The sequence below is a fragment of the Pyxicephalus adspersus genome, chromosome Z, assembly GCF_032062135.1.
Source record: "Pyxicephalus adspersus chromosome Z, UCB_Pads_2.0, whole genome shotgun sequence".
NCBI lineage: Eukaryota > Metazoa > Chordata > Amphibia > Anura > Pyxicephalidae > Pyxicephalus > Pyxicephalus adspersus.
Genome location: NC_092871.1, coordinates 15,175,096 through 15,197,585, shown reverse-complemented (window position 1 = coordinate 15,197,585; position 22,490 = coordinate 15,175,096). Strand labels below are relative to the sequence as shown.

Below are 22,490 nucleotides of genomic sequence, written 5' to 3'. Positions count from 1 at the left end.
TAACAATCATGATTTGTATAAAGTTTCACACACACTTTTTAACAAAACAATAATGCAATCAAACCTTTCCAGATTGTTCACGGAATCTTGAAAGAATAAAAAACATGGCTAAAACACAACCACACAGTTATATGATGCTCACTTTTTTATTCTAATATTTGATTTTGATTTAGAATAGGTGTGTAAATAAAACATTTTACAACTTATACCAATTTGTTTCCAGTTTATACTAGTAAATAATACAATCATGAAAGGATGATTTTGATAATGAAAGGGTCTATAGGCTTATGCAAAATTATACTTTAGATTAATTCTCTGGGACAGGCTTAAAAGTAATTTCAAAGGCGTCATTGTACATATACAGCTTGTGATCATTGGGGTTGTATGAAAGACTATGTACATGTTCCAACATCTTGTCAAACTGAACGTTTAGGTTGCCTTCTTTTCCAGTGTTGGTATCATACTAACAGCTCTGGTTACATACAAGACTGCACACACCATGAAGGCATTAGTGACTACAGGCTTGTACTGAGATGTTTTCCAGGTTTTCTCTACTGCTAAAGAATTGTGATTCACTTTACTAATAACAATATTGCCTCCACTTTCTTCAGTTGCGTAAATAACCCAAAGACCGTTTTCATCACCAGCAACATCTATCTCCTGCCAAGGTGAGGAGGCATAGGAAAATCGGTTATTATAGGCAGCATCACTTAGAGCTTTGTTTTTCAGCCCAAATGTATTTGTACTTAAATTGCAAAGGTTTCTACTATTGTAGCAGTTAAAGTATAAAAAGCCATTATACAAAACTATTCTATTACCTTGACCAGAAGAAGATAAGCTTCTATTCACATTGTAGTTGTAGGTTAGTAGAGAATTATGGTTAGGAAAGAGTCTGAGGTGGTGCATAGCCCATCCATCACCAGTTGTAAGATCAACCAAATAACTATTCTGATTGGCACCTGGATAGGAGTCTTTTCCCCATGTTCCATATTTGTAACTGGTACCTTCCCAGTTCAGTTGTATGAACAATGGATTGCTGACATGTGATTTCTTTATGTTTGCACAAGCCTGTAAAATAGAATACTTCAATGAGAACATAAGTATAATAGTAATATGTTGAAGCTGAACTTCAGAGAAACAGCTAAATACAAAGATACAATGCACAGTATATAGGAGACTTTGTTTACTGCCAAAAGATTGTATTTATCTTGTGATCTACACACTTTTATGTCACAGCTCTGTCTAGGAAACGATCCAGATTTTTTCTAATGCAAAAATGTCTTGAAAAGAAAGGCAAAGAAGCAGACTGATAAGCTTAAGTAGGGTATGGATTAGGGTATATAATGTTAAATAGTTTATAATATTGTGTGATTTTTTTAAAAACATTTTTATTATATTGGTAAAATTCAGAATACGTTTAAAATATTTGTGGATTTTTTGGCCTGTTGATAGGAAAAACTACTGTGACCTACCATATTCTGGTAGCGGAAGGGAAGGATTTTGTGAAATAACATTGCTCCTACAACACTCTTCCTGGCGTTTTTTCAAAACCTCAATCTCCCGTCTGATAACCAACATGTTATTCTGATCATAGACCTCAACCTGGTTCACCATGATGGAAATGTTATGAACCTAGAGCAGAAAACAAAAAATGTTAAGCAGTCATCCCATATATATGCCAACTATCACCCAGCTGATCTTTTAAAAACAATCCTGCTAATCCACTACAAACATAGAGAATGGTGACTGGTTCTATCCCAGCTAAGGAATAGACTGGGACAAAGTAGAATCTGCCTTCCAGCTCAATATAATAAGATATGATTTGCTGGTGGGGTGGAGTAGAGTTTTTCATCATTTCTTTATTATATTCTTCACAATGGGCCTAAATTAATAAAGCTCTCCAAGGCTGGAGAAGACAAACTTTTATCAGTGATGCTCTGTGATCCAGAAAACCTGGAATGGATTTCTATTGCTATTTCTTAGCAAATGTTTGCAATCGTGAACCAGATCCATTTCAGGTTTGCTGAATGATCCAACTAAACTTATGAAAGTGTATCCTCTGCAGCCTCTGAGAGCTTTAATAAATCATGTGTAGAGCACTATATTTCTAAAGCAAAGGTATAGCAACAAATATCAAATTTAACATATGATACCTTTAGAAGTTTCTAATCGTATGTTCTAAACATTAAATGTTTCGGTTACCTTTATTAGTCTGCATTAACATTACTAGCCTCTAAATGTTGTGATGGTTGGCAACTCTTCTATATTTTGACATTTCTTCTTTGCAACTAATTTCAGGGTCTGAACTGTTTATTATTTTTTAAATTCAAAAACATAAATGCAAATAGTTATTGTTCAATAGCCTACTTACCCTGTCACAAGACTAATAACCCCTAGTGTCCCTTATGAAAAAGAAAAATTATTTTTTGTATAATCATTTTGTCTGAAGATAGACACATTGGTCCTGATTTATTAAAGCTCTCCAAAGCTAGGGAGGATACACTTCATCAGTAAACCTGAGTGATTCAGCAAACCTAGAATGGATTTATTAAAATCACTTGCTATTTGCTAGAAAATGTTTTGAATCCTGGACCAGATCCATTCCAGGTTTGCTGGATCGCCAAGCTTCACTGATTAAAGTGTATCCTCTGCAGCTTTTGAGAGCTTTAATAACCAGGCCTACTTATCGCAATATATGTCCAAAATCAATATCAATTGACCTGTTATTACCTTTACCGAAAGTTTGACCATCCAATAAGTATTCTTTCAGTAAAATAGTACTTCTGACACTTCCCCTCTATGGTTATGCCCCCATTTTTGACCTCAGTTCTATATAAAAAAAATACTGCCCCTCTGAATCCTTTTTACGCCATAATGTAGATAAAGGTTTAAGTCGTTCTCCTTTCCTTTCTTTCACCCATATATAGTTCTTGCAGTCTCTCCTGATTTGTCTTTACAATTTGCTCCACCCTATCAATATCTTTTTCTAAGTGAGTGGCTCCAGATTTGGATACAGAAGTCTGTTAGGTCCAAAAAAAACAAAACAAAACAAAATACCTGAGTGACTACATAAAAGTATCAGAGAGTAAAACATAAAAACAGCCAAACGAGTAAAACCCTATACAAAATGTAAAATGTATACCCTGTAAAGCCATGTACAAAATCTGTAAAAAAAAGTTTTTTAATGTGTCCCAACAGAATTTGGTTGATCAGTTGTAGTGTTTCTCAACCAGGGTTCCATGGAAGGTTTATACAGAGGTTGCTTGGGGTCCCTTGAGCAATGAGAAATTTATGCTTTAAAGGCCAAGTTTGGTGGCACCAATGATCTTTTAACTGTAAGAGTGACATTCTTTTCAATGGCCAGCAATATAAGTGACATTCTAACGATTGATAAGCACACTATTGTACTGAGCTGTGGTTATACTGATTATAGTAGGGGTTCTACAAGACCTGGAAGTTTCTGTTCAGTTTCCCCCATGTTATAAAGGTTGAGAACACTGCTCTAATGCTCTAATGCATGTATAAATAAATCCAGTTCATGTCTCACATCCTGGTAGGGAGTCTCTATTATGGTGTTGGAACCATTAAATGACGTTTTTAGCTCCAATACCAAGGTCTCCATCTCTTTGATCTCCAACCTAATGAGCTGGAAGTCCAGCTCAGTGTAGGAGAGACGTCAATTCTCCATTAGTGCCACACGTTTTGTCAGATTTTTCATCTGTTCCATGTAATCAACCAGCGTGGTTTCATAGTTTTGGATCTATATAGAGAAAGGACAATAGTTAGTGCAAATTTGACCCCAATAATCACGTCAATAATTAAAATAATAATCCTAAGCATATACATATGGCATTGATTTATATCCCTGAACAATGCAAATGACAGACTTTTACTTGGGATATAACATTTTTTGTTGTGGGTTACTGAAGTGTATTTACAATGCTTGACAATGTGGCAATCCTCCGATGATGGATTGACAAAATAGACAAATATAAAAAAAAATGTATTGTATTGTATTGTATTGTATTTTTTTTCATTCAAGGACATTTTCAGTTGGGTGCTGTCATTATTTCATTTAAATCCTTTCTAGGAATGAGTATGGGGTATTAATGTACCCGTGTAGTTTCACCTCTTTATTGAGGGACAAATATTTTTTAAATAAGACTTCTGAATTCCACCATATAAAATCCCCACTTTTTTTGTATTATAGCACATATAGCACAGGAAGCAGAGGGCACATGCTAACCTTACTTTCCTGGCTACCCAGAAATGCCTGGATAATTTACCAATTTAAATGTAATGGCAAACATAAATTAGTAAATGGAGAACAATGGAGAACTTAAAGGCATCCTCCCAAGCATGTTACGTATGTGATTTGTTTACCTAAAAGAGCTTCTAAAGGAACCCCCTAATGTATGATATTTTTTTTTTTTAATGTTTTTTATTGGTACATTTGCTGCATAGTACTATCAGGTTCCCACCATTTTTTTAAATGTTGCCTAGTAGCAATTTTTTTAAAAGTTTTATTAATCCCAGGGTGATGGAATTTTCACATTTTCTGTGAAAGTTCAGTAATGAGTAGAGCGCTGGAGTTGAAATGACCTTAGCAGTTACATTACTGTGTTTTGCTAAGTTGAAAGTTCTTTAAATCCCTATTAAATTTTAAATTCAATCTTTCTTACAACTATTTCAAATACAAGCAACAGAAACTCCCTTTTTATGGAATAAGCTACAACAGAATATTTAGTGAATCTTGAGAGGTAGGCCAGCTTTTTTGCCACTGTAAAGAATAGTCGTTCTTAAAAGTATTTACAATTCATCACTTTCAGCAAAAAAAAAAATAAGCATGTATGTTATATCTTGTTTTCCATTTGAGGTACAAATTGTACAAATTGATAGGACTTAGTTACTTTTTATATAGAAGATATTGTACCTTAATGATTTCTTTTTCTAGGGCTGAAGTCACGTTGAGGTTTGCCATTTCTGGGAAAGAGGTGTCTGGGAGGTTGATGGTACAACGATTCGGTTCTCATCCAATAATCCTGATCCGGAGGTCCCATTTTCAGCCTTTTAAAGGAAAAAATGTACATGTTACTAACTAAAAATAAACAATATTAAGTCATTATACATTGTTTATCAGTCTCCTATATTTCATTTAAGATTTTGAATGCAAATAATGCAAATAACGTCAACCACATTTTCTAACTTTTAACACTGAAAACCAGATAACGTTTAGGAAAAGAGACATTTTTTCCCCTTCCTTAATTAAAAGAAAAAAAAATGAAAATGCATAAAAAATGTAAATACATTTTTATTTCTGTTAATAGTTCCTAATTCAAATCATAATATTTTAAGAAGGAAAAAAAAAAACAAAAAGAACAAAAAATTGTTTCATGAGAAATTTTTCCATTTTTTTCTAAGCAAACTTTTGTTTACCATGCAGATTTCAAGATGTCAAGTGAAGTTCTACAAAAAAACTGTTTGATTGTTACATATTGAATTGGGCTGATTTGTAAAAGTAGTAGAATATAATTAATTTCCGGAATACATTTTTCTTATGAAATGACAAATATGGTCACTTTTTTAACCAATTATATGTTATCTGATTATCTGAAAAGATGCTGTTTTAATTTACTTTCCCCTATCCATAGTTACATAGTAGGGTTGAAAAAAGTCCATCAAATTCAACCACTAGGGAAGAAAAAATGCTATAAACCAGCATATTCCAGATAAAACCCCATAGACATAGTTGATCCAGGGGAATGTAAAAAAAAAAGAAAACCTTATATAACCCTGGTTCAATTAAATCCAGTAGGGGGAAAATTCCCTCCTGATCACATAAGAAAATCTGATGTCTGAATCAACAGTCTCTGTCTCCCATGAGACAATCTGATGTCTGGATCAATAGTCTCTGGTATAATTCATTTTACACTTTAATACCCAGTTATATTATGTGCTTCTAGATTCTATGACAGGGTAAAAGAAGGGGCCACAGCTCCACTTTAATCTCTGCAAAAACAGCCTCCACTAACCCTAACCCAAACTAAACCAACCCAAGGTGTTTTCCAGAACATATCTGAAAGCACCCTCAGAATTATTTAAAATAGAATAGGAATTTCCAACGCTTTATATCAAGTGTTTCCTTAATGCTTTGTTGTAAATGAAAACAGAGGTAGAGTGTGTTCACCACATATTATATTAAGTCAACACCGGTTCACATGTACTTTAAATTTCCAAAAAAACTTACCAACTTGGGGGCCCAAGAATGCCAAATGCTTAGCACAAAAATGCAGAGCGTGAACATGGTGTCCGTCTTGTCTTGACGCATGATGCATGATAGGCTGCTTTAAAAATGTTCAGGAGCAAGTCCCACCCTTTTTTCTACCATCATTGCTTATTAAGAATGTGCTAGGTACAGGTATGTAAAAAAATATAATTAAACAAATTTGGTGAGCAAACATTATCTGGAATATGGCAGTCCAATCTAGATATCTATTTAAAAATGTTTTTACCCACATATGACCCAAAATTCAAAGAATTTACAATTAATTTAATAGGAAAAAGTATGAATTGCGAGTAAAAGTTGACTGAATTCAATGAATCCAATGTGAAAATAGAGCAAAGTTTGTAAAAGTTTATGGGTGGTGTAAAAAGTATATACATAGACCTATAATCATATATATATATCTATGTATAATATAATCATATCTATGTATATAGATAGATAGATAGATATTTGGTCCTGAGAATAACAGCTATGTTTTATTATAACAGGTATATTTTAACCATGTCCACAGCTTTCCCAGGTAGTTCTTTCTTGTTGATATATTTGCCTAAAGCTAGTCATATACATTATTATGCAGTAAGGTTTGTTCAGGCAATTAAACCACTATAGATCTCACTGCGGTAGGCCAATGGGTTCTATCACATTAAAGGAGCAGAGTTGCCAATGTGACTCCATAGCTGACATGGTAGGTCTGAACCACAGTGTCTGCAATCAGAGCTCTTCTAACAAGTGATGAGGTTTGGGTGGGCGGCTCTTTACGAGCTGTCACTCATCCCAGCATCACCAGGCCAGCCCCCACAGGCATCCCCACGCTGCCTACCGTGTTTCCCCGATGATAAGCCATCCCCGTCAAATAAGCCACCCCCCCATTTTTGCCCAAAACGTTAAAATAAGCCAACCCCCGCAAATAAGACACCCACCGATACCTGCGCCTGCCCGAATCTCCCATTCAGGTGGTATGGTGGGTAACTGTGTGCCTCTGTGTGACTCCATCGGTGCTGGCTGCAGTGCAGAGCGAAACAGAAAGTGACTCCAAAGGCCCGCTCCTTCGTGCAAGGAAGGACAAGAAAGCTGCTGATCCCTGCCCTAACGGAGTCTGTTACTGGGCCGTAGAACCCAATGAATGGCACATGAGTGATCAGAAGGGGACAATGAATGGCACAGAGTGATCAGAAGGGGACAATGAATGGCACATGAGTGATCAGAAGGGGACAATGAATGGCACATGAGTGATTTTCAACAATAAATGTGTACTGTAGTCTTCTTCATGGAAAAATAAGACATCCCCCCTGAAAATAAGACCTAGGGCATATTTTGGCATTTCAAAAAATATAGGACAGTGCCTTATCATCGGGGAAACAGGGTATGTGCACATGGAGTGAGGGAGGTCCCTAGGACGCCGTCTTACTATTACAGAGGACGCCTTAGTAAACACTATCAAGGCTGCATCTCAAACAAGCAAACAATACTTTCCAGCACCACTAGGAGGAGATTTCTCTATAGAATCCAGGTACATTGCATTTCTGGGCACTTCTGCCTTTACTAAACATAATTCATTATGAATACGAATACCATACCTAATAGAAAAAACATAATATTGTTTCATTTTTAGTACCTACACTGTGGAAGCATATATGGCAGACCTATTTTGCTGACTGCATCTGCTAGGGTTTATTTACTATATTTTCCCTGGAAACTGAAACTTGATTGACCTATGCTACCATTCAGCATCATATTAAAAATAGAGTCTACTTCATTTTCAGGTAGGACAGCAATTCCTACTTACTCTTTAACCTCACTTATACATATGTTATATGATTATATATAAAGATTAAAACAGAAATTCTTCTTAAACTGTAGAGACTATACTTATATAGGGGATTCTCCTACACTACCCTATTTCCTCTGAACTTTTCAACGGATCATCTTTATTCAGAGGTTCACTTCATCTTTCCTCCAAGATTAAGCCATATTTTGAAATATGTAAGTTTGATAATTATAATTATTTCTACTTTATATATATTTGGTAATTCTATGAGTTGATCCATTGCTCATATATGATCTATATATGTAGCATATATTTCTAAAAGTCAGTTTTATCTGTTTCTATTTCACTAAACATTGCAGTGTATTGAACCCCTACATTTATGTTTGTAAATTTAGATCCCCTGAACCCCGTATGTATACATAGAGAACTTTTTATTGACCTATCACTACCCCTGAGGAAGCCCACTATGGTGAAATGCGTAGGGTACTACGGTTGATATGAATGGGTTCATACCTACTTAACCATTGTATGGTGATGTATATTTGTTTAATATTAGCTGAAACCTGTATAGTGCAGGCCTGAACAAAACTTTGTATGTATCGCAAGAAACTATTGTGACATACAGAGAAAAGGTTGTAATTGTTTTTTGTAACACTGTGTGGAAATTGATCAAATCCTGTAGAGATCATAAGGGAATATTATGACTTATGGGTAAAAAGGATGTAAACTTGTACTACAAATTATATTTTCTATATTTGTGCCTAAAACTCTATTTTTCTCTGTCTTTTTTTTAATTACCGGTATATAAACCAGAGTTAGGCACAATCAAAATATAGAGATATCCACCACACACATACTCTAAGGATATAAAAAATCTTTAAAATAACTGGCAAAATTAGACAAATAAAATTTAAATAAGTTTCAAATTTGAAACTGAACCTATAATAAATAGCAACTCTTGTTTAGCCAGCCCAGCTGCTGCATCAGGCAATACAGATTCTCTAATAAAGAATGTTCTGTTTTCTTCATTTCGGTCAACTGATGATGTTGGTGGTTTTCATTGCATATGACGTCATGCACCATTTTCGATAGTATACCATCAACACAACTTGTCATCCACGTACTGTATATTGCTGTTTTAAAATCTTACTCTAAGTATTATGTAACTGTTTACACCTTCAGCCATTTAACTAAAAAATAACACCTTTATTAGACCTTCATTTACCATGTAATGGAAGTATATAAAAAGAACAGGGTATGTACAGACATGTACACCTTTTATAATGGGAATGTTCATCACAACCTATTCTATTATATCAGACCAACAGAAATGGACTGCTTGCCGGTTTAGCTTTGGCACACCTGTCCTACACTTGTTTGTCAATTTTAAAGTGCAAATTCAATGCAGATTTATCCATTATGAACATTTGATTTTCTATATTCCTTACTAAGCCATTTCTTTCTTCCTAAATGGCACTAATGTACTGTAATGAAATAGAAACTACAGATTAGCAAGGAAATTCAGCAAAGTCTAATTTTCCTAATGTAGTTCTAGGAAAAGAAGGGCCAAATAAATACTTTTTCCTGTTTCCTTTTTCTTTCTTGTAATTAATTGTTCATAATTTGTTTAATATGTAAACATCTCCTAAGGTAAGTGGCCTACAGGCACATTGAATTTACCAAATGGAAATAAAGCAAGTTTCTTTCTTCTAAGCTCATTGTTCTTGAGTTTCCTTTTAATGATCTTCCTGTGTGTATTAAAAGTTGTTCCACGAAATACATTCTTTAAATAGAAATAATTATGCATGTATACATTATCATAATAAAATTGACTGAAAACTGGATGACCTGAACATCTTTCAGTTAATTACATTTGTTTCTTTAAAGTACATGGAAATCTAATAATTTAATTTCATATAAGATTTAACTTCTTTTGGTAATTTCAAATTTTTTTTCTGATCTCTTCTTCTTCTCTATATTCAGGTCCATCCTTATGGGATGACAATTGTCTTCCGAATATGCACTCTACCACCTATGGTGGGGCCTAGAATCGAATGTGCCCGTTTCACCACTCCACCACCATTCCACCCCATGGAAGCTGCAGCACATCAGCATGTTCTGCATGTAACAGGAACCAGTATCTTGGAGCAGGGGACCCCAATCCCCAGTCTGTCTGACAGGGATCAGGAGAAGGACCCCACTTGGGGAGGGTGCAGCGGTCAGAGCCATGGACCACATATACCAAAGACACTGCAGGCTCAGGGCAATGGGCTCTGTCTCCTGGGTGAAGCCTGTCTCTGGGTGTTTGAGTCTGTCTCCAGGAGCTAAAACCTCACTCGGTGATTTAATTTAACTTATTGGAAATTAGGCCACTAGACATGGCCTTCATTGAACTGTAACCATAATCTTTTATGGCCACTGTTACTTTTTTGTCCATTTACTCCTTTCGGTGGGCAGAACACCTTCTTCACAAAAACTTCCTACGTGGTACTATTCAAGAACTCCAAGTACAAAACTGCTTTATTAGAGTATGGTTACACCCCATGTATAATGACATTCTATTGTAGGAATTACCAAGATAATATTGTAATACTATTGTTGCTGTTGAAAAAATGAAGTAGAAGAAACAAGCAAGGCTTAACAAGGGATAAGAGTGCCATATAACAGAGTTGGAATTTCATTATGCATAAAGGAAAGGATATTAAAAAATATGGTAATTACATTGGTGTAGGGTGCAGTAAACTATTACAGGTACACAACCTGTCATCAGGCATGTGGATAATATCTCTCCATGTAGATCTTTCTTTTGGTTCATGGTTGCACTTCATAGGGAGAATAAGAACTGGGTCACCCTGCATGGACTATATTAGAAGTTGTAGATAAAATAAATAAGCTGTTCTTAGATTGATGTATCTTATATGTTTAATAAAGCCTATTCTTGCTTAGGCTTCTAGAAACAAGGCGAGACAAGGAGATGAGCATCAGTTAAATCGGTTTCTAAATAAAGGTAGTGGTTTTAGTTACATGTTTCAGTAATAGTTATATCTAACCTATGTTTAAAAAGGTTGTTCATTATTAGTATTGTACTTACTTATAAGTAAGTAAGTATTGATATGTAGAAGAAGCGGTGTGTCCGCGGCCAGCCACCAATGGGGCTGAAGCTGCAGATAGCTGCTCTTATAAATTGTAGAAAATCATTGGCTTTCAGTGTGTTACGTGGGTGTGCTTGTGCGAACCAGTGCAAAGCGAATGTGCAGAGAACATCCAAGACCAGAAGATGCTTGCTTCTGCCCATACCGGATGTGCTTTGCCATTGCTTTAATGATCATTCCTTGATGATTTAAACTTTAATGTTACTTTAATGTTAGTTAGTGTCACTCAAACATGACTCTGTATGGTACCAGACCTGTTTGTCTGAACACCTCTCAATGTTCGAGTTGAACCCAAATACCATTAAAGTCAATAGAGAAGAATTTCTGTTATTAATACTTATAATATCAAGAAAGTCAATAAAGCATCTAAATACATAAAATGACATTAAGACTGTAATGAAAAACAATGTATGACTTCTTGCTAACCTAACCAAGGATGTTTTTTCTGAGTGACAGTTGTAGAAATAATAATATCTCCACCACACATTAAAATATGGGACTTTTGAGAGATTAACTAAAACAAAACATAACTTTTATTTCTACATTTAAAATTAATAAAATCTAAAAACCAAAATTAATTTATACTGTAACAAATGGATGAACAATAACCGCAATACTCATCCCATACACATTCTCACAACAGTACAATAGTTTCTAAGCGTTTTTGTGGATATATCCGCTTCTTCAGGAAACAATGTTTTGAGACCTATTAATACAATAATCATAATTTATATTTACATAAAAAACATAATTTTGGTATTTTTGGAATGGAGAAGAAATAATACCCTCCCTCTAGCATTATCTGCATTAGTTTTGATTTAGAAAGAGTTTATAGCTAATGATTTTGTTAAAAGCCCTTTTGCTTCTCTTTTTAAGAGTTTATTATCAAAGTTGCCACCTCTTTCATTAGGGTATTGTCTGTATTGTAGTTGGGGCAGGAACCCATATGGAAACTCAATGGGGTAATAATTTTAGCACTTGTAACATTTTATACATGTTCATATATCCTCTTTCTAAAAAATCTCTTCCCAGTCTTTCACATTTAGAACCTGTCACAACTACAAAAAGCTAGGTAGATCACACCTACTGTCTCGCAATTTAACTCCTGAGCAGTAGAAAAAAGATGCTGAAAGCGGTAACCCCGAGCCACACTCGGGGTAGCTAAACCTATGGAAAAGAATAGTAAATAGAGTCTTACCTTATTCGCCGGCGTCCTCCCTTGCGACCTCCGTTGTCTTCCTTCCTCTGGCCAGCTTGGCTGGTTGCGCTCCTGCAGCCGCCATGCTGGACACCTGAACTGCCTCTGGAATTCAGCATGGGTGCCAAAAGCTCCCCTTAAGTGATGTGGTGCTACTCTGGCCGACGTCACTTCCGGATGCCCTCTAGTTCTGCGGCCTAGAAGATGCCACCGTCTTGTTAGGCCTCCTGGGCCCGGACCAGCATCAGCAAGTCGAAGAATGCTGAGTCATCCCTTCGTTGGTGTGGCACCAAACTGCAGGACCCATGCCTGGATGCGTTGACCTCTGATGCTACTTCATTCTGGTGCCAGACCCTCTGTAACTCCAAGACCCTGGCATTAAGTAAGGCCTGCCCACCCCTCACAGCCTTGTGCTGGGAGAGGGGGGTTACACTCGGCTTCCCTGAGCTCTTCCTGGAAAGCGGATTTCTCTCCGGCCTCAGGCTGGCCTGAGCTGAGTGCAGCTGGGTGGGCTGCCCCATGCTGGTGCTGAGCTCTGAAGAAAGGCTCCAGGCTCAAGACTACGTAGGGCCCCTGCAGTTGGCACTGCCACAACACTTCCACTTCTTTCTCCTGCAGCTAGGCTTTCCCATGGGAAGCTGCTGCTGCCCTATGCTGGTGCATAATGGTGTCCACTGATTCCATAATGCCGAACACTTCACTCCAGCTTCCTACCAAAACATTTTGTTTTCCAAAGCTGCTCTAAAACTTGCCACCCTTTTTTATACCCTTTCCTCACCTTAATTATTCCCCCATTTATTCTCTATACCAATCTTCACTATGACCCCTCCTTGACCCCATCCTTCCCAGAACTTAACCCTCCTTCTGCCTGGCTCCCCTTTCCACCGTGTCATGAAGGCCCTCAGCCCATATTACTTCCTTGTTTGCTGCGGGCCTACCTATACTGTCATTAGATCACTCTGGAGCTATGAGGGACTGATCCATCATCATAATAATGGTATCATTATTTTATCCCGGAGGAGCCATCACATTATTAGTACACTTGTTGCTTTGACTGACTAATCTGCATGGCTTTAACACACTGTAGCAGCAGATTGAACGACAGCACAAAAAATTACTCACACCAAATTCTATGCTCAAGTGTTTATTTTATTGGTAAGTGATCATATTGAAATTAGATCTGATTGATTGAATTTGCTGCAGAACATGTTTACAGATACAAATTTAACATTTCCTTGTAAATTTTATTCTAACAATTGTTTTAACATTTAACACAATTACAACGTTGAAAGTTAGTCTTGGAGCTCAGAAACATGCTTAAAGTCTGTTCATTAAATTAGGGCTCTTTCCCCCTTTTATAATGTAATAGTAGTTTTCCATATTAGAAGATGATGCTACAGCACAGTGCATGGTTGTTTTCTCTTAAGATTTAGGATCTAAGCATTACCCAGTATCTCACCTAGTGTCATGGACGTAGGATATGAAAAAGCTAAAACAAATATTCTTACTTTTCTCTCATTTTTTTCTCCACTATTATACAGCCAATAAAAAGAGCAGTTGCCTTGATCCAATACCCAGGCCTTCCTTTCTCATAAAAGACAGAAAAGCTAGCATTCATCTTGTATTGTTTTATCTATTTTAGCTGGACAGGGTTGACTTTGGAATGTGAAATTTCAGGTTTAGATAGTGGAGCAAAAGAGAGGTCGTAATGGATCAGGAAGCCATCATTGTACATGTAGAGCCTGTGATCATTGGGATTGTAGTATAGATTTTGTACAATCTCCTTGAGTTTATCAAAAATAACGCTCAACTTCCCCTCTTTTTTAGTTTTGGTATCATACATGTAGAAGATCTCTTCTTGCTTTGTGCTGATGGCTCGAGTGGCATACAAGACACCGCACACCATGAAAGCATTGGTGACAGCAGGTTTGTATTGAGTAGTGTGCCAGGTTTGTAGAATTGCAAGACTTGTATCATTAAGTTGGCTGATAACAATATTTCCAGCATTCTCCTCAGTTGAATAAATGACCCAAAGACCATCTTCATCAGCAGATAAGTCAATGTCCTGCCATTCAGTGTGTGAGTAGGAAAAGCGGTTTGTGTATGTAGCACCAGGAATAGCTGCACGGGCGAATGCATTGTTTCTCCAATCATATTTGCAGACGCTCAAGGTATTGTAGCAGTTATAATACAACATATGGTTATACATAATTACTCCACTGCCTTGACCACAATTACTATAATCATAATAGCTACCTGAAACCCACCTATGAAGGTTTGCATGTGCGGCACCATTATAAAGTGTGAGATCATTATATGAAGGGTAGAACCGTACAACATCCATCATTCTCGCATCTCTTAAAGGAGCCACCCACTGAACACTCTGATCAGCTCCTGGTCGTGTATCCCTCCCCCATCCTCCATATACATGGTTGGCTCCCAACCAGTTTAGTTGGACTACAAATGGTTTGCTGATGTTGTTAATGATTTGTCCATGTTCACAAGTGCCTGCAAAAAATTAAATAAATAAGTTACTTCTGAGTATTGAGGAATATGGGACATTCATCCTTTTTCAAATGATATAGCAATGATGTTTGGTGATTGATCTAGCATTGTGATTGGGGGGGTGGGGGTTAGGACAGCCTTGTGTAAACTCTGACCGGAAATCTGCCTACAACTTACCCAACGTTGTTTTTCTAAGTTCCAAATGACTGAATGACGTAGCAAGGGATCAACAAGTAGTATATACTGCTGGCTGCATTTAAATAAAGCTGTTGGTTTTCCGTGCATGGACTAAGCACATGGGTGGTTGGACATACAGTAAAAGAACAATCTGACTACCTAAGAAAGCAAATTTTTTTTTTCTACGATGAGAGTTGTCAATTTAACTGAATAGATGACTGCAGCTGAAAGGCACTGCAATTTTACACATCTTTTTGCAATTTTGTATTTGCCTGATTTAGTTTTTTTCTAAAAGCTGTCAGTAAGTGGAATCTCAAAAATGGCTGGATCAAAGAACTCTAATCACATGCCTCTCGTGTCTATTAACTGGTCAGTACTAAATGCTTGTAATATTATTCTTAAGACTAAATCGATTCTCTGCCTTTTGGCTAAGATCAAGTCTTCCAGTGATCCGGGTGGAAAGGCACTGGCATTCTTGGCAAGAATGCAGTGCACGAGTACCTCTGCTAGGGACGGTCTACCTTTGGTGTAGCTCTGTAAGGGGCTGCCCTATGCAAATCTGCCGGCCTCGTCCACTGGAGAAAGCGCATAGGGCCTGCCCTGATAAGGAGCTCCCATAGGTTTGACTGACCCGCTGGTTGGGGCAGGGAAAGCTTGGCCTTACCAATCGGTCCGAATCTTGCTCCAGTGTCATACCCTTGGAGTGGCGATCCAGGGGCACCTTAAAATCACTGGGTTTGGGACCCCACTGATTTTTAAGTTGCACAGTCACGTCACTGTTTAAACTTTGATTCGGCACATCGCACTTTTCTGCATTAGCTGCGGCTAGTGCAGATGGGCAATTTTTAAAATCTGTTGCCCTGTGTGTTATGCACATTATTATTTAAATGTTTTTTATGTTTGTCACTGTCACTGGTGTGGTATTTGTTTACCACTTTTTGATGGAGGGTGCTATTCCCCTAAGGGCTAGCCCTTTTGTCTTGGAGAATGCCTTGGCCTAAAAACCAGGCGCTCTCCCTTAGTGGGAGTCTCTCTTCGGGAGAGCTCCCAGCTGAGTATCTTGTGGGACCTGCTTATGCGGTCCCAAAGAGAAAAGGCCCCTCTCTGACTTCGGTCAGGTTGGCATGTAAGTCCATTCCAGCTTCGGCTGGATGGGCTCAGTATCCAGCCCTCGTCCGGAGCTTGGCTTCGGAGGGTCTGGAGAAAAGGGTGTCTCTTCCTCTTTAGAGGAGGGTTTACCAAATAGTACCCCAGTGCACGTTTTTTGTGTGGTGTTTTTGCACCGTCACTTTTTTACCGTACACGGGGTGTGTTTTAGCACGGATCGCGAGATTCAAAAAAAAAATTCTTAAGACTAATATGCTGTCCCCTGTACAGTATTGACTGGAGAGGGGCTCATGTGATGTCATAGTAAAAAATGGACACGTTAATTTAAGACCATACAGGCTGCATCACTTGTACTAGAATATGACCCAACACTTATATTACAAAGCATGTTATTAATATTATTACACAGTATTTATATAGCACCAACATATTACGCAGTGTATTATGTCATGTCACTAGCTGTCACTCAAAGGGGCTCACAATCCAATGTCCCTACCATAGCCATATGGGTTTTTTTATACTGTCTAAGGTCTAATTTTAGCGGGATGCCAATTAACCTAACAGCATGTTTTTGAGATGTGGGAGGAAACTGGAAAGGAAACCCATACAAACACAGGGAGAACATACAAACTCCTTGCTTTTATGTTTTATATTGAAAATTCAGAATTATCAGGCTTCAATTTTCTGTAATACCAGTTCATTTTCGGTTGTATTTTCTTACTTAGAATGTTAAATCTAACATCCCTAACAAAGTCTAAGGCCAATTTAAAGGGAAGTCAGTTACCTAACCTGTACATTTTTTGGGATGTTGGAAGAAGCCATTGTGCACAGAGGACACCTACACAGGAATAACACACAACAGAAATAATGTCCTGGCCAAAACTGGAACCAGGAAATTTAGTGCTAAAAGGCCAGAATGCCAGCCACTTTAAGTTTTGTCTACTGAAAATAACTGTTTCTTCGAACTCACCATTGTCTGGTGGAGGAAGGGAAGGATAGTTTGGTTTTGTATTGTTCTTCTCACACTCTTCTAGTCGTTTCTTCAGAGCTGCAACTTCCCGTCTAATCACTAGCACATTGTTCTTATCATAAATCTCTAGTTGGTTCACCATGATGGAAATATTACGAATCTACAAAGAGAAAAAAAAAATAGGTAAAACAGTTCTAAAAGTGAACAATGCTTTCTGCTGCTGGCCCCCTTGGTGCTAGTTTGGTATGTGCCTAACTTGCCTACTTATATCTTTTCCCACTGCTCTTTGCTGCAGGTCTTAAAGTCGCTGATGTAGAGTATGACCTATAAACCTGAACTATGCCAGCAATGGATAGCAATGCAATACAAAAATACAGGTTATCTAAACTGAGATTGTTGTAAGGCTGCTTTTCATGTGTGGAAGCTCTGCAATTATGAACAGTGTCAGAGCAAAATCTTTCCAAGCTGCAAGAGAGTGACAGCAGTCCTTTACATCTGCTTCTTAAAGGGACTCAAATGAAACCATGGGGATCCCCATCAGCTCATAATGTGGTGACAGTCCTGTGGTCATCTTGATTGATTTAGTCCTAGTATTTGGATGGAAATGGTTTAGAACATGGTTAAAATGTTCTGGAAGTTTCTTCTAAGATGGTTTAATCTTTAACAAATTTACTATCACTGAGGGCACCAACACAAAACTTACTGGAACTTATACCACCACTCACTGGTACCACTGGCTTTGTCTGTTTAATGCACTCTTTTCATGTTTATGATTGCAATTATTGCTGCTACTAAGTTCATTGCAGAGTCACTTTCTATGTTCTTGCTTAGCGTGTGGAGGTGTAGCTTTTAACAGGTTTGCCACTCTTGAGATCCTGTACTGAGTAACGTTCTCGCTCTCTCATATATATATATACAAATAGACACAGCTTTTTAGTAAGACCCTATATAGGGTTGTATTGCAGCCTGCCTGCTGCCATTTCATTCATCCTTTAATGGCACACCTGTGCTAATTATAGCAGACCTCCATGCTGCTCTAGCAAAACACAGGGTTGTACCTGAGGTGGAATGGAAAGACTCACCCTGTACCTTCCTTCCCGTTCCAGAGTCCAGAGCACTGATATACTCTAAACAATAGCAACCCCTTGCAGAGTTGCTCTCTCCGAATGCCCTTCTATATAATGGAGATACAGATCTCCCATCCAGGACCAGTCCCTCCAGTCCTGTACAATATATATATATATATCCTGTATGTGGTGGGTGAGTGCTACACACATATAACCTTATGGAATGATTATTTTTATTTTATTTAAAGGTGACAGAGTTTCTTTACCCATTAAGGTAACTCTCATTTAAGGAAAAGTAACAAGGTATTTACAACACTATGAAAAAAGTAATTTTTATCTTACCTCCTGGTAGAGAGTCTCTATTATGATACTGGAGCCATTAAATGATGTTTTCAGCTGCAATATGAGAGTCTCCATCTCTTTGATCTCCAACTTAATGAGTTCAAACTCCAGCTCAGTGTAAGAGAGACCTCCATTCTCCATGATCTCCACTCGTTTAGTCAAATTTTTCAGCTGCTCTATGTACACAGTCAGTGTGCTCTGATAGATATAGATCTGTAAAAGAAAACAAATACTTATAGGTAATACTGCTGGTATAATTCAGCTGAAAACTATAATACATGTTTCTTAACAATGCATTCAAGTTTCCTTCTAAGGCAACATATGTTGTCTGGGAATGCTCACTTTTTAGAATTTCTTTGAAAGTTCTGGATGTTTTATTCTATAGTCCTTACTTATATATAGGAGATTTGAAATCTTTACCTTTGTAATTTCCTTCTCCACAGTGATGGTCAGATTATGGTTTGCTATCTCCAGCTTCTCAAATCGATCTGCTGGGAAGGTGGTATCTGGGAGGTTGACGGTGCAGTAACAGACTCCATTCTCATCCAGGAATCCGGATCCAGATTCAGAGATCACACTCTGTGTCTTATAAAATATGAATGTACACATTTAAAACAAATATATTTATCCAAGAGATATATATATATAAAAAGTAATACAATATATCATTATAGAGGTAGTTTCTATTTTTTTCGATTATACAAATAGCAGCAATAGTATGTACATTGGTACCACCTTTTAGTTTACAGTAGAGAATGGTTTGTTTACACTAGAGGTGTGTTGCTGGAGTTCTAAAGTAGACAAAATGTAGAGATAAGCATATCAATGGTTTTCAAATCTATGAGTTCTTCATGTTACATGATTTTGTTTAAAGCCTCCTTAAATTCTTAGAAATAGATATACACTCAGTTATACTTTATACTAATCCTGTCCTCTTGCAATAATGCAGTGTGGGTAAATATGACTCTACAATTCTGTAGGTATGGACTGCACTCAATAAAACAACACATCTGGTCAGATAAACCCCTCTCTCCATCCTGCTTTCACTTATTTATTCCTACATAGACCAATGGAGTGGGGAAGCTGGACACAAATTCCCAGTAAGAGGAAAAAGTCTTTTTAAAATTGTTCCATGTAAAAATAGGGTAAACAAATATGGTGATAAAAAGAAGCACAAGAATGGATTAAACAAAATCATATTTGCCTATAATCACTTGTCTTGGTTTTCCACAATAAACACTATCTATAACTGTTATATCAACCATATAATATGATACCCCAAAACAGTGTTACATAATACCTGATACAGAATGTATATACCCCATAAACATTATAGCCAAAGGCTTATTTAATCAACATTGAAAGGCTTTTACCATTGCCAATATACTAAAATTTTGGTTGCAGTAAAAAGTGAATGTGTCTAATACAGTTAAACTCAAAAGTAAGAAAATAACACTTGAGGCTTTCCATCTACAACATCTTCTCATTCAAAAGTAGTGAAAGCAGCCTCAGCCTACATGACAATGCTGCTTGAAATGTAGCAGCAGTTGAATAGCATTGTGGCCCCCCATTGCAGAATGCTGCCTGAAGTTGACTTGTTCTCTGTCTGAATTTCAGCTTTAGGTTCTGCAGCATATTTTATTCTTTTATTGAAGGTGCACATTTCTGTACAAAACATTTATACAAAATGCATTTGTTGAAAGAGTTTCCAGAAGCATCATAACTGCATAATAAGTCCTAAAAAGAAACACAAGATATTTCCAAGAACCCTTTCCCTAAGGTAATAGCAATATTTACTCATGTTTGAAACTTACCAAAGTGAGAGCTAGAGCCTGCCAGATGTTGAAAAGAAGAATAAGGAAGGTGTACATGGTGGCTTTCCTGTCTTCTGTACTGATGAACCTCTGCTGTTCTGCTATATATACCTAAATGAGTCCATCCACCCCCATTTACAATTGTTGTTCATTAATGAAAACGGGACATTTAAACCTGTAAATGATAACAAAGTTATAAAAATGTACAGATTTTTAGTAAATGAACAATTGGCAGGATTACGGTTATCTGGTTATGACATTCTGATAACTGTGTGAAATACTGATGAAGTTTCAGAGATAAAAAGACATAAATAACTGTTAACCATCCCTAGCAGTCTAATTCAGTCCAAATTTCCACGCACAAAATTTTCATTGAAGGTTATAATTCTTAGGCATAACTCACCAATATTTAATAAATTGAATTAATTTATTATTAAACGTTAAATACCAAAACACAAAAATCTGTAAAAAAATATTGTAACATGTAATGTAAGTGTACAATAGCATATATAATATATATATATATAATATAATTGAATCCGATACAAAATTATTCGAATTTCCCGCCGATCCTCCTGTACGAACCGACTTCTGCACCGACATCACCAGGAAAACCCTGTAGATCTCGTCTCTGCACTTTGCGGCTGGAGATCGAGTAGGAAGGACGTGCCCCCAGGACCTGCAGGGACCAGCACAATGTCGGGGGGACAGCGACGGAACAAGTTAAGTGGGTTTTTTTTTTTTTTTTGTTAAAAGCTATCCTGAGTGTGAAGTGTAGAAAATTCACCCCGAGTCACACTCAGGAATACCACTAGGGGGGTTAATTTCCATTCTAATTAGGATGGAATAATAATCACTAAATTCTGTTCTATAGCAGATTTTTCCTAATCCAATCATATTAGGTTGCAGGTTTGAAGGTATCCCAATAGAGACCAAAGCATCTCAGATTAAACAATCAGAGAGGGAAACAAACCAAAACTAGGGCTTTTAAAGGCTGTAATCTAGTGTGGGTAGGACAGGGGCAATTGGTTCTGAGTAGGGACCCTCAACACTGTGACCAAAAATTCTCTTTGCCATTATTTCCTTAGCGTATATAGAATTGAATATGGGGGGAGTCTTTGAACCAATCCCAAACAGACCATGTCATTTTGAATTGTTCCGTACGCTCCTTATCTTCTGTCACCAGCATTTCCATATAGCGTATCTTCTATAGCGTAGTTCCGAAACTCAGTCCTTAATGGAAGGGGCTATGGTTTGTTTCCATAGTCTCAGGATCAATGCCCTAGTAGCCATAAGGAGGTGGTGGAGTGCGCCTTTATTAATGGTCTTGAGTGATACCGGAACCACAGAAAGGAGAGCCACCTTAGGACTATTAGAGATGGAGAACCCAGTGCATTAATTATACAACCGAATAATCGTCTCTCAAAACTGGAATATAATTGGGCAGTTCCACCATATATGAAGCATTGACCCTCTTTGTGAGTGACAACGCCAACATAAATCTGAGTGCTGGGGGGACATACGTACAAGTCCACTGTACAGCAATACCATCTAGAGAATATCTTATAGTTGGTCTCCTGGGCTTTGCATGTCAGCATGAGTTTATGGGTAAGGCTAAAGGCTTTATTCCAATCCTCTGTAGGCACTGATGCGCCTAGGTCTCTCTCACAATATCTCGTGTAAACAGGTAAAGTAGGGTCAGGTTCCTGGGCAATCAGCCCGCATATCATGGAGATAACAAGGGTAGGGCATGTGGTTGAACTGAGTATCAACTCAAATGTTGTCCACCCTCTATGTAACAAAGATACGTTGGCCAGAGAGGACACAAATTCAATAATTTGTCTATATGAAAACCATGAGAGCACCCTACTTCTGTTTGACAAGTCAAGAGATGCCATGGAAGGGACTTGGCCATTGTGTAGGATACTCTTAAAGTGGCGGTCATCCAAGGAAGACCGAGATAACAAGTGAGTTGCACCCATGGCTGGCGGAAAGGCTGGGTTATCAAATAATGGCGTCATAGGGCCTGGTCTCGTTCATAAGTTGCCTGATCTGAAGGAGACATCTTAATTTAGCAGTAAATCAGAGGTTAGAAAAAAAAAGT

General features: G+C 37.5%; 1 protein-coding gene and 1 pseudogene across 1 annotated transcript; both read right to left on the bottom strand.

The window, feature by feature from the left end:
• Positions 1–146: 146 nt before the first annotated feature.
• On the bottom strand, positions 147–12,523 carry LOC140343907 (olfactomedin-4-like; annotated as a pseudogene).
• A 1,049-nt stretch (positions 12,524–13,572) lies between these two features.
• On the bottom strand, positions 13,573–20,492 carry LOC140343684 (olfactomedin-4-like). Its single transcript, XM_072430511.1, has 5 exons — positions 20,387–20,492; positions 18,993–19,157; positions 18,573–18,785; positions 17,164–17,323; positions 13,573–14,912 (listed from the first exon to the last, which is right to left on the bottom strand). The coding sequence occupies exons 1-5, from the start codon at positions 20,441–20,443 to the stop codon at positions 14,038–14,040; spliced, it is 1,470 nt and encodes a 489-aa protein (XP_072286612.1). The 5' UTR covers positions 20,444–20,492; the 3' UTR covers positions 13,573–14,037.
• Positions 20,493–22,490: the final 1,998 nt, after the last annotated feature.

What these genes read in the sequence shown, in the direction of transcription:
- LOC140343684 (XM_072430511.1), bottom strand. Translation starts at nt 20,443, where the DNA reads ATGTACACCTTCCTTATTCTTCTTTTCAACATCTGGCAGGCTCTAGCT. An exon ending in AGGCTCTAGCTCTCACTTTG is followed by an intron (nt 19,158 to 20,386) that starts GTAAGTTTCAAA and finishes ATATTTTATAAG; the next exon opens with ACACAGAGTGTGATCTCTGA. An exon ending in TAGAGACTCTCTACCAGGAG is followed by an intron (nt 17,324 to 18,572) that starts GTAAGATAAAAA and finishes TTCTCTTTGTAG; the next exon opens with ATTCGTAATATTTCCATCAT.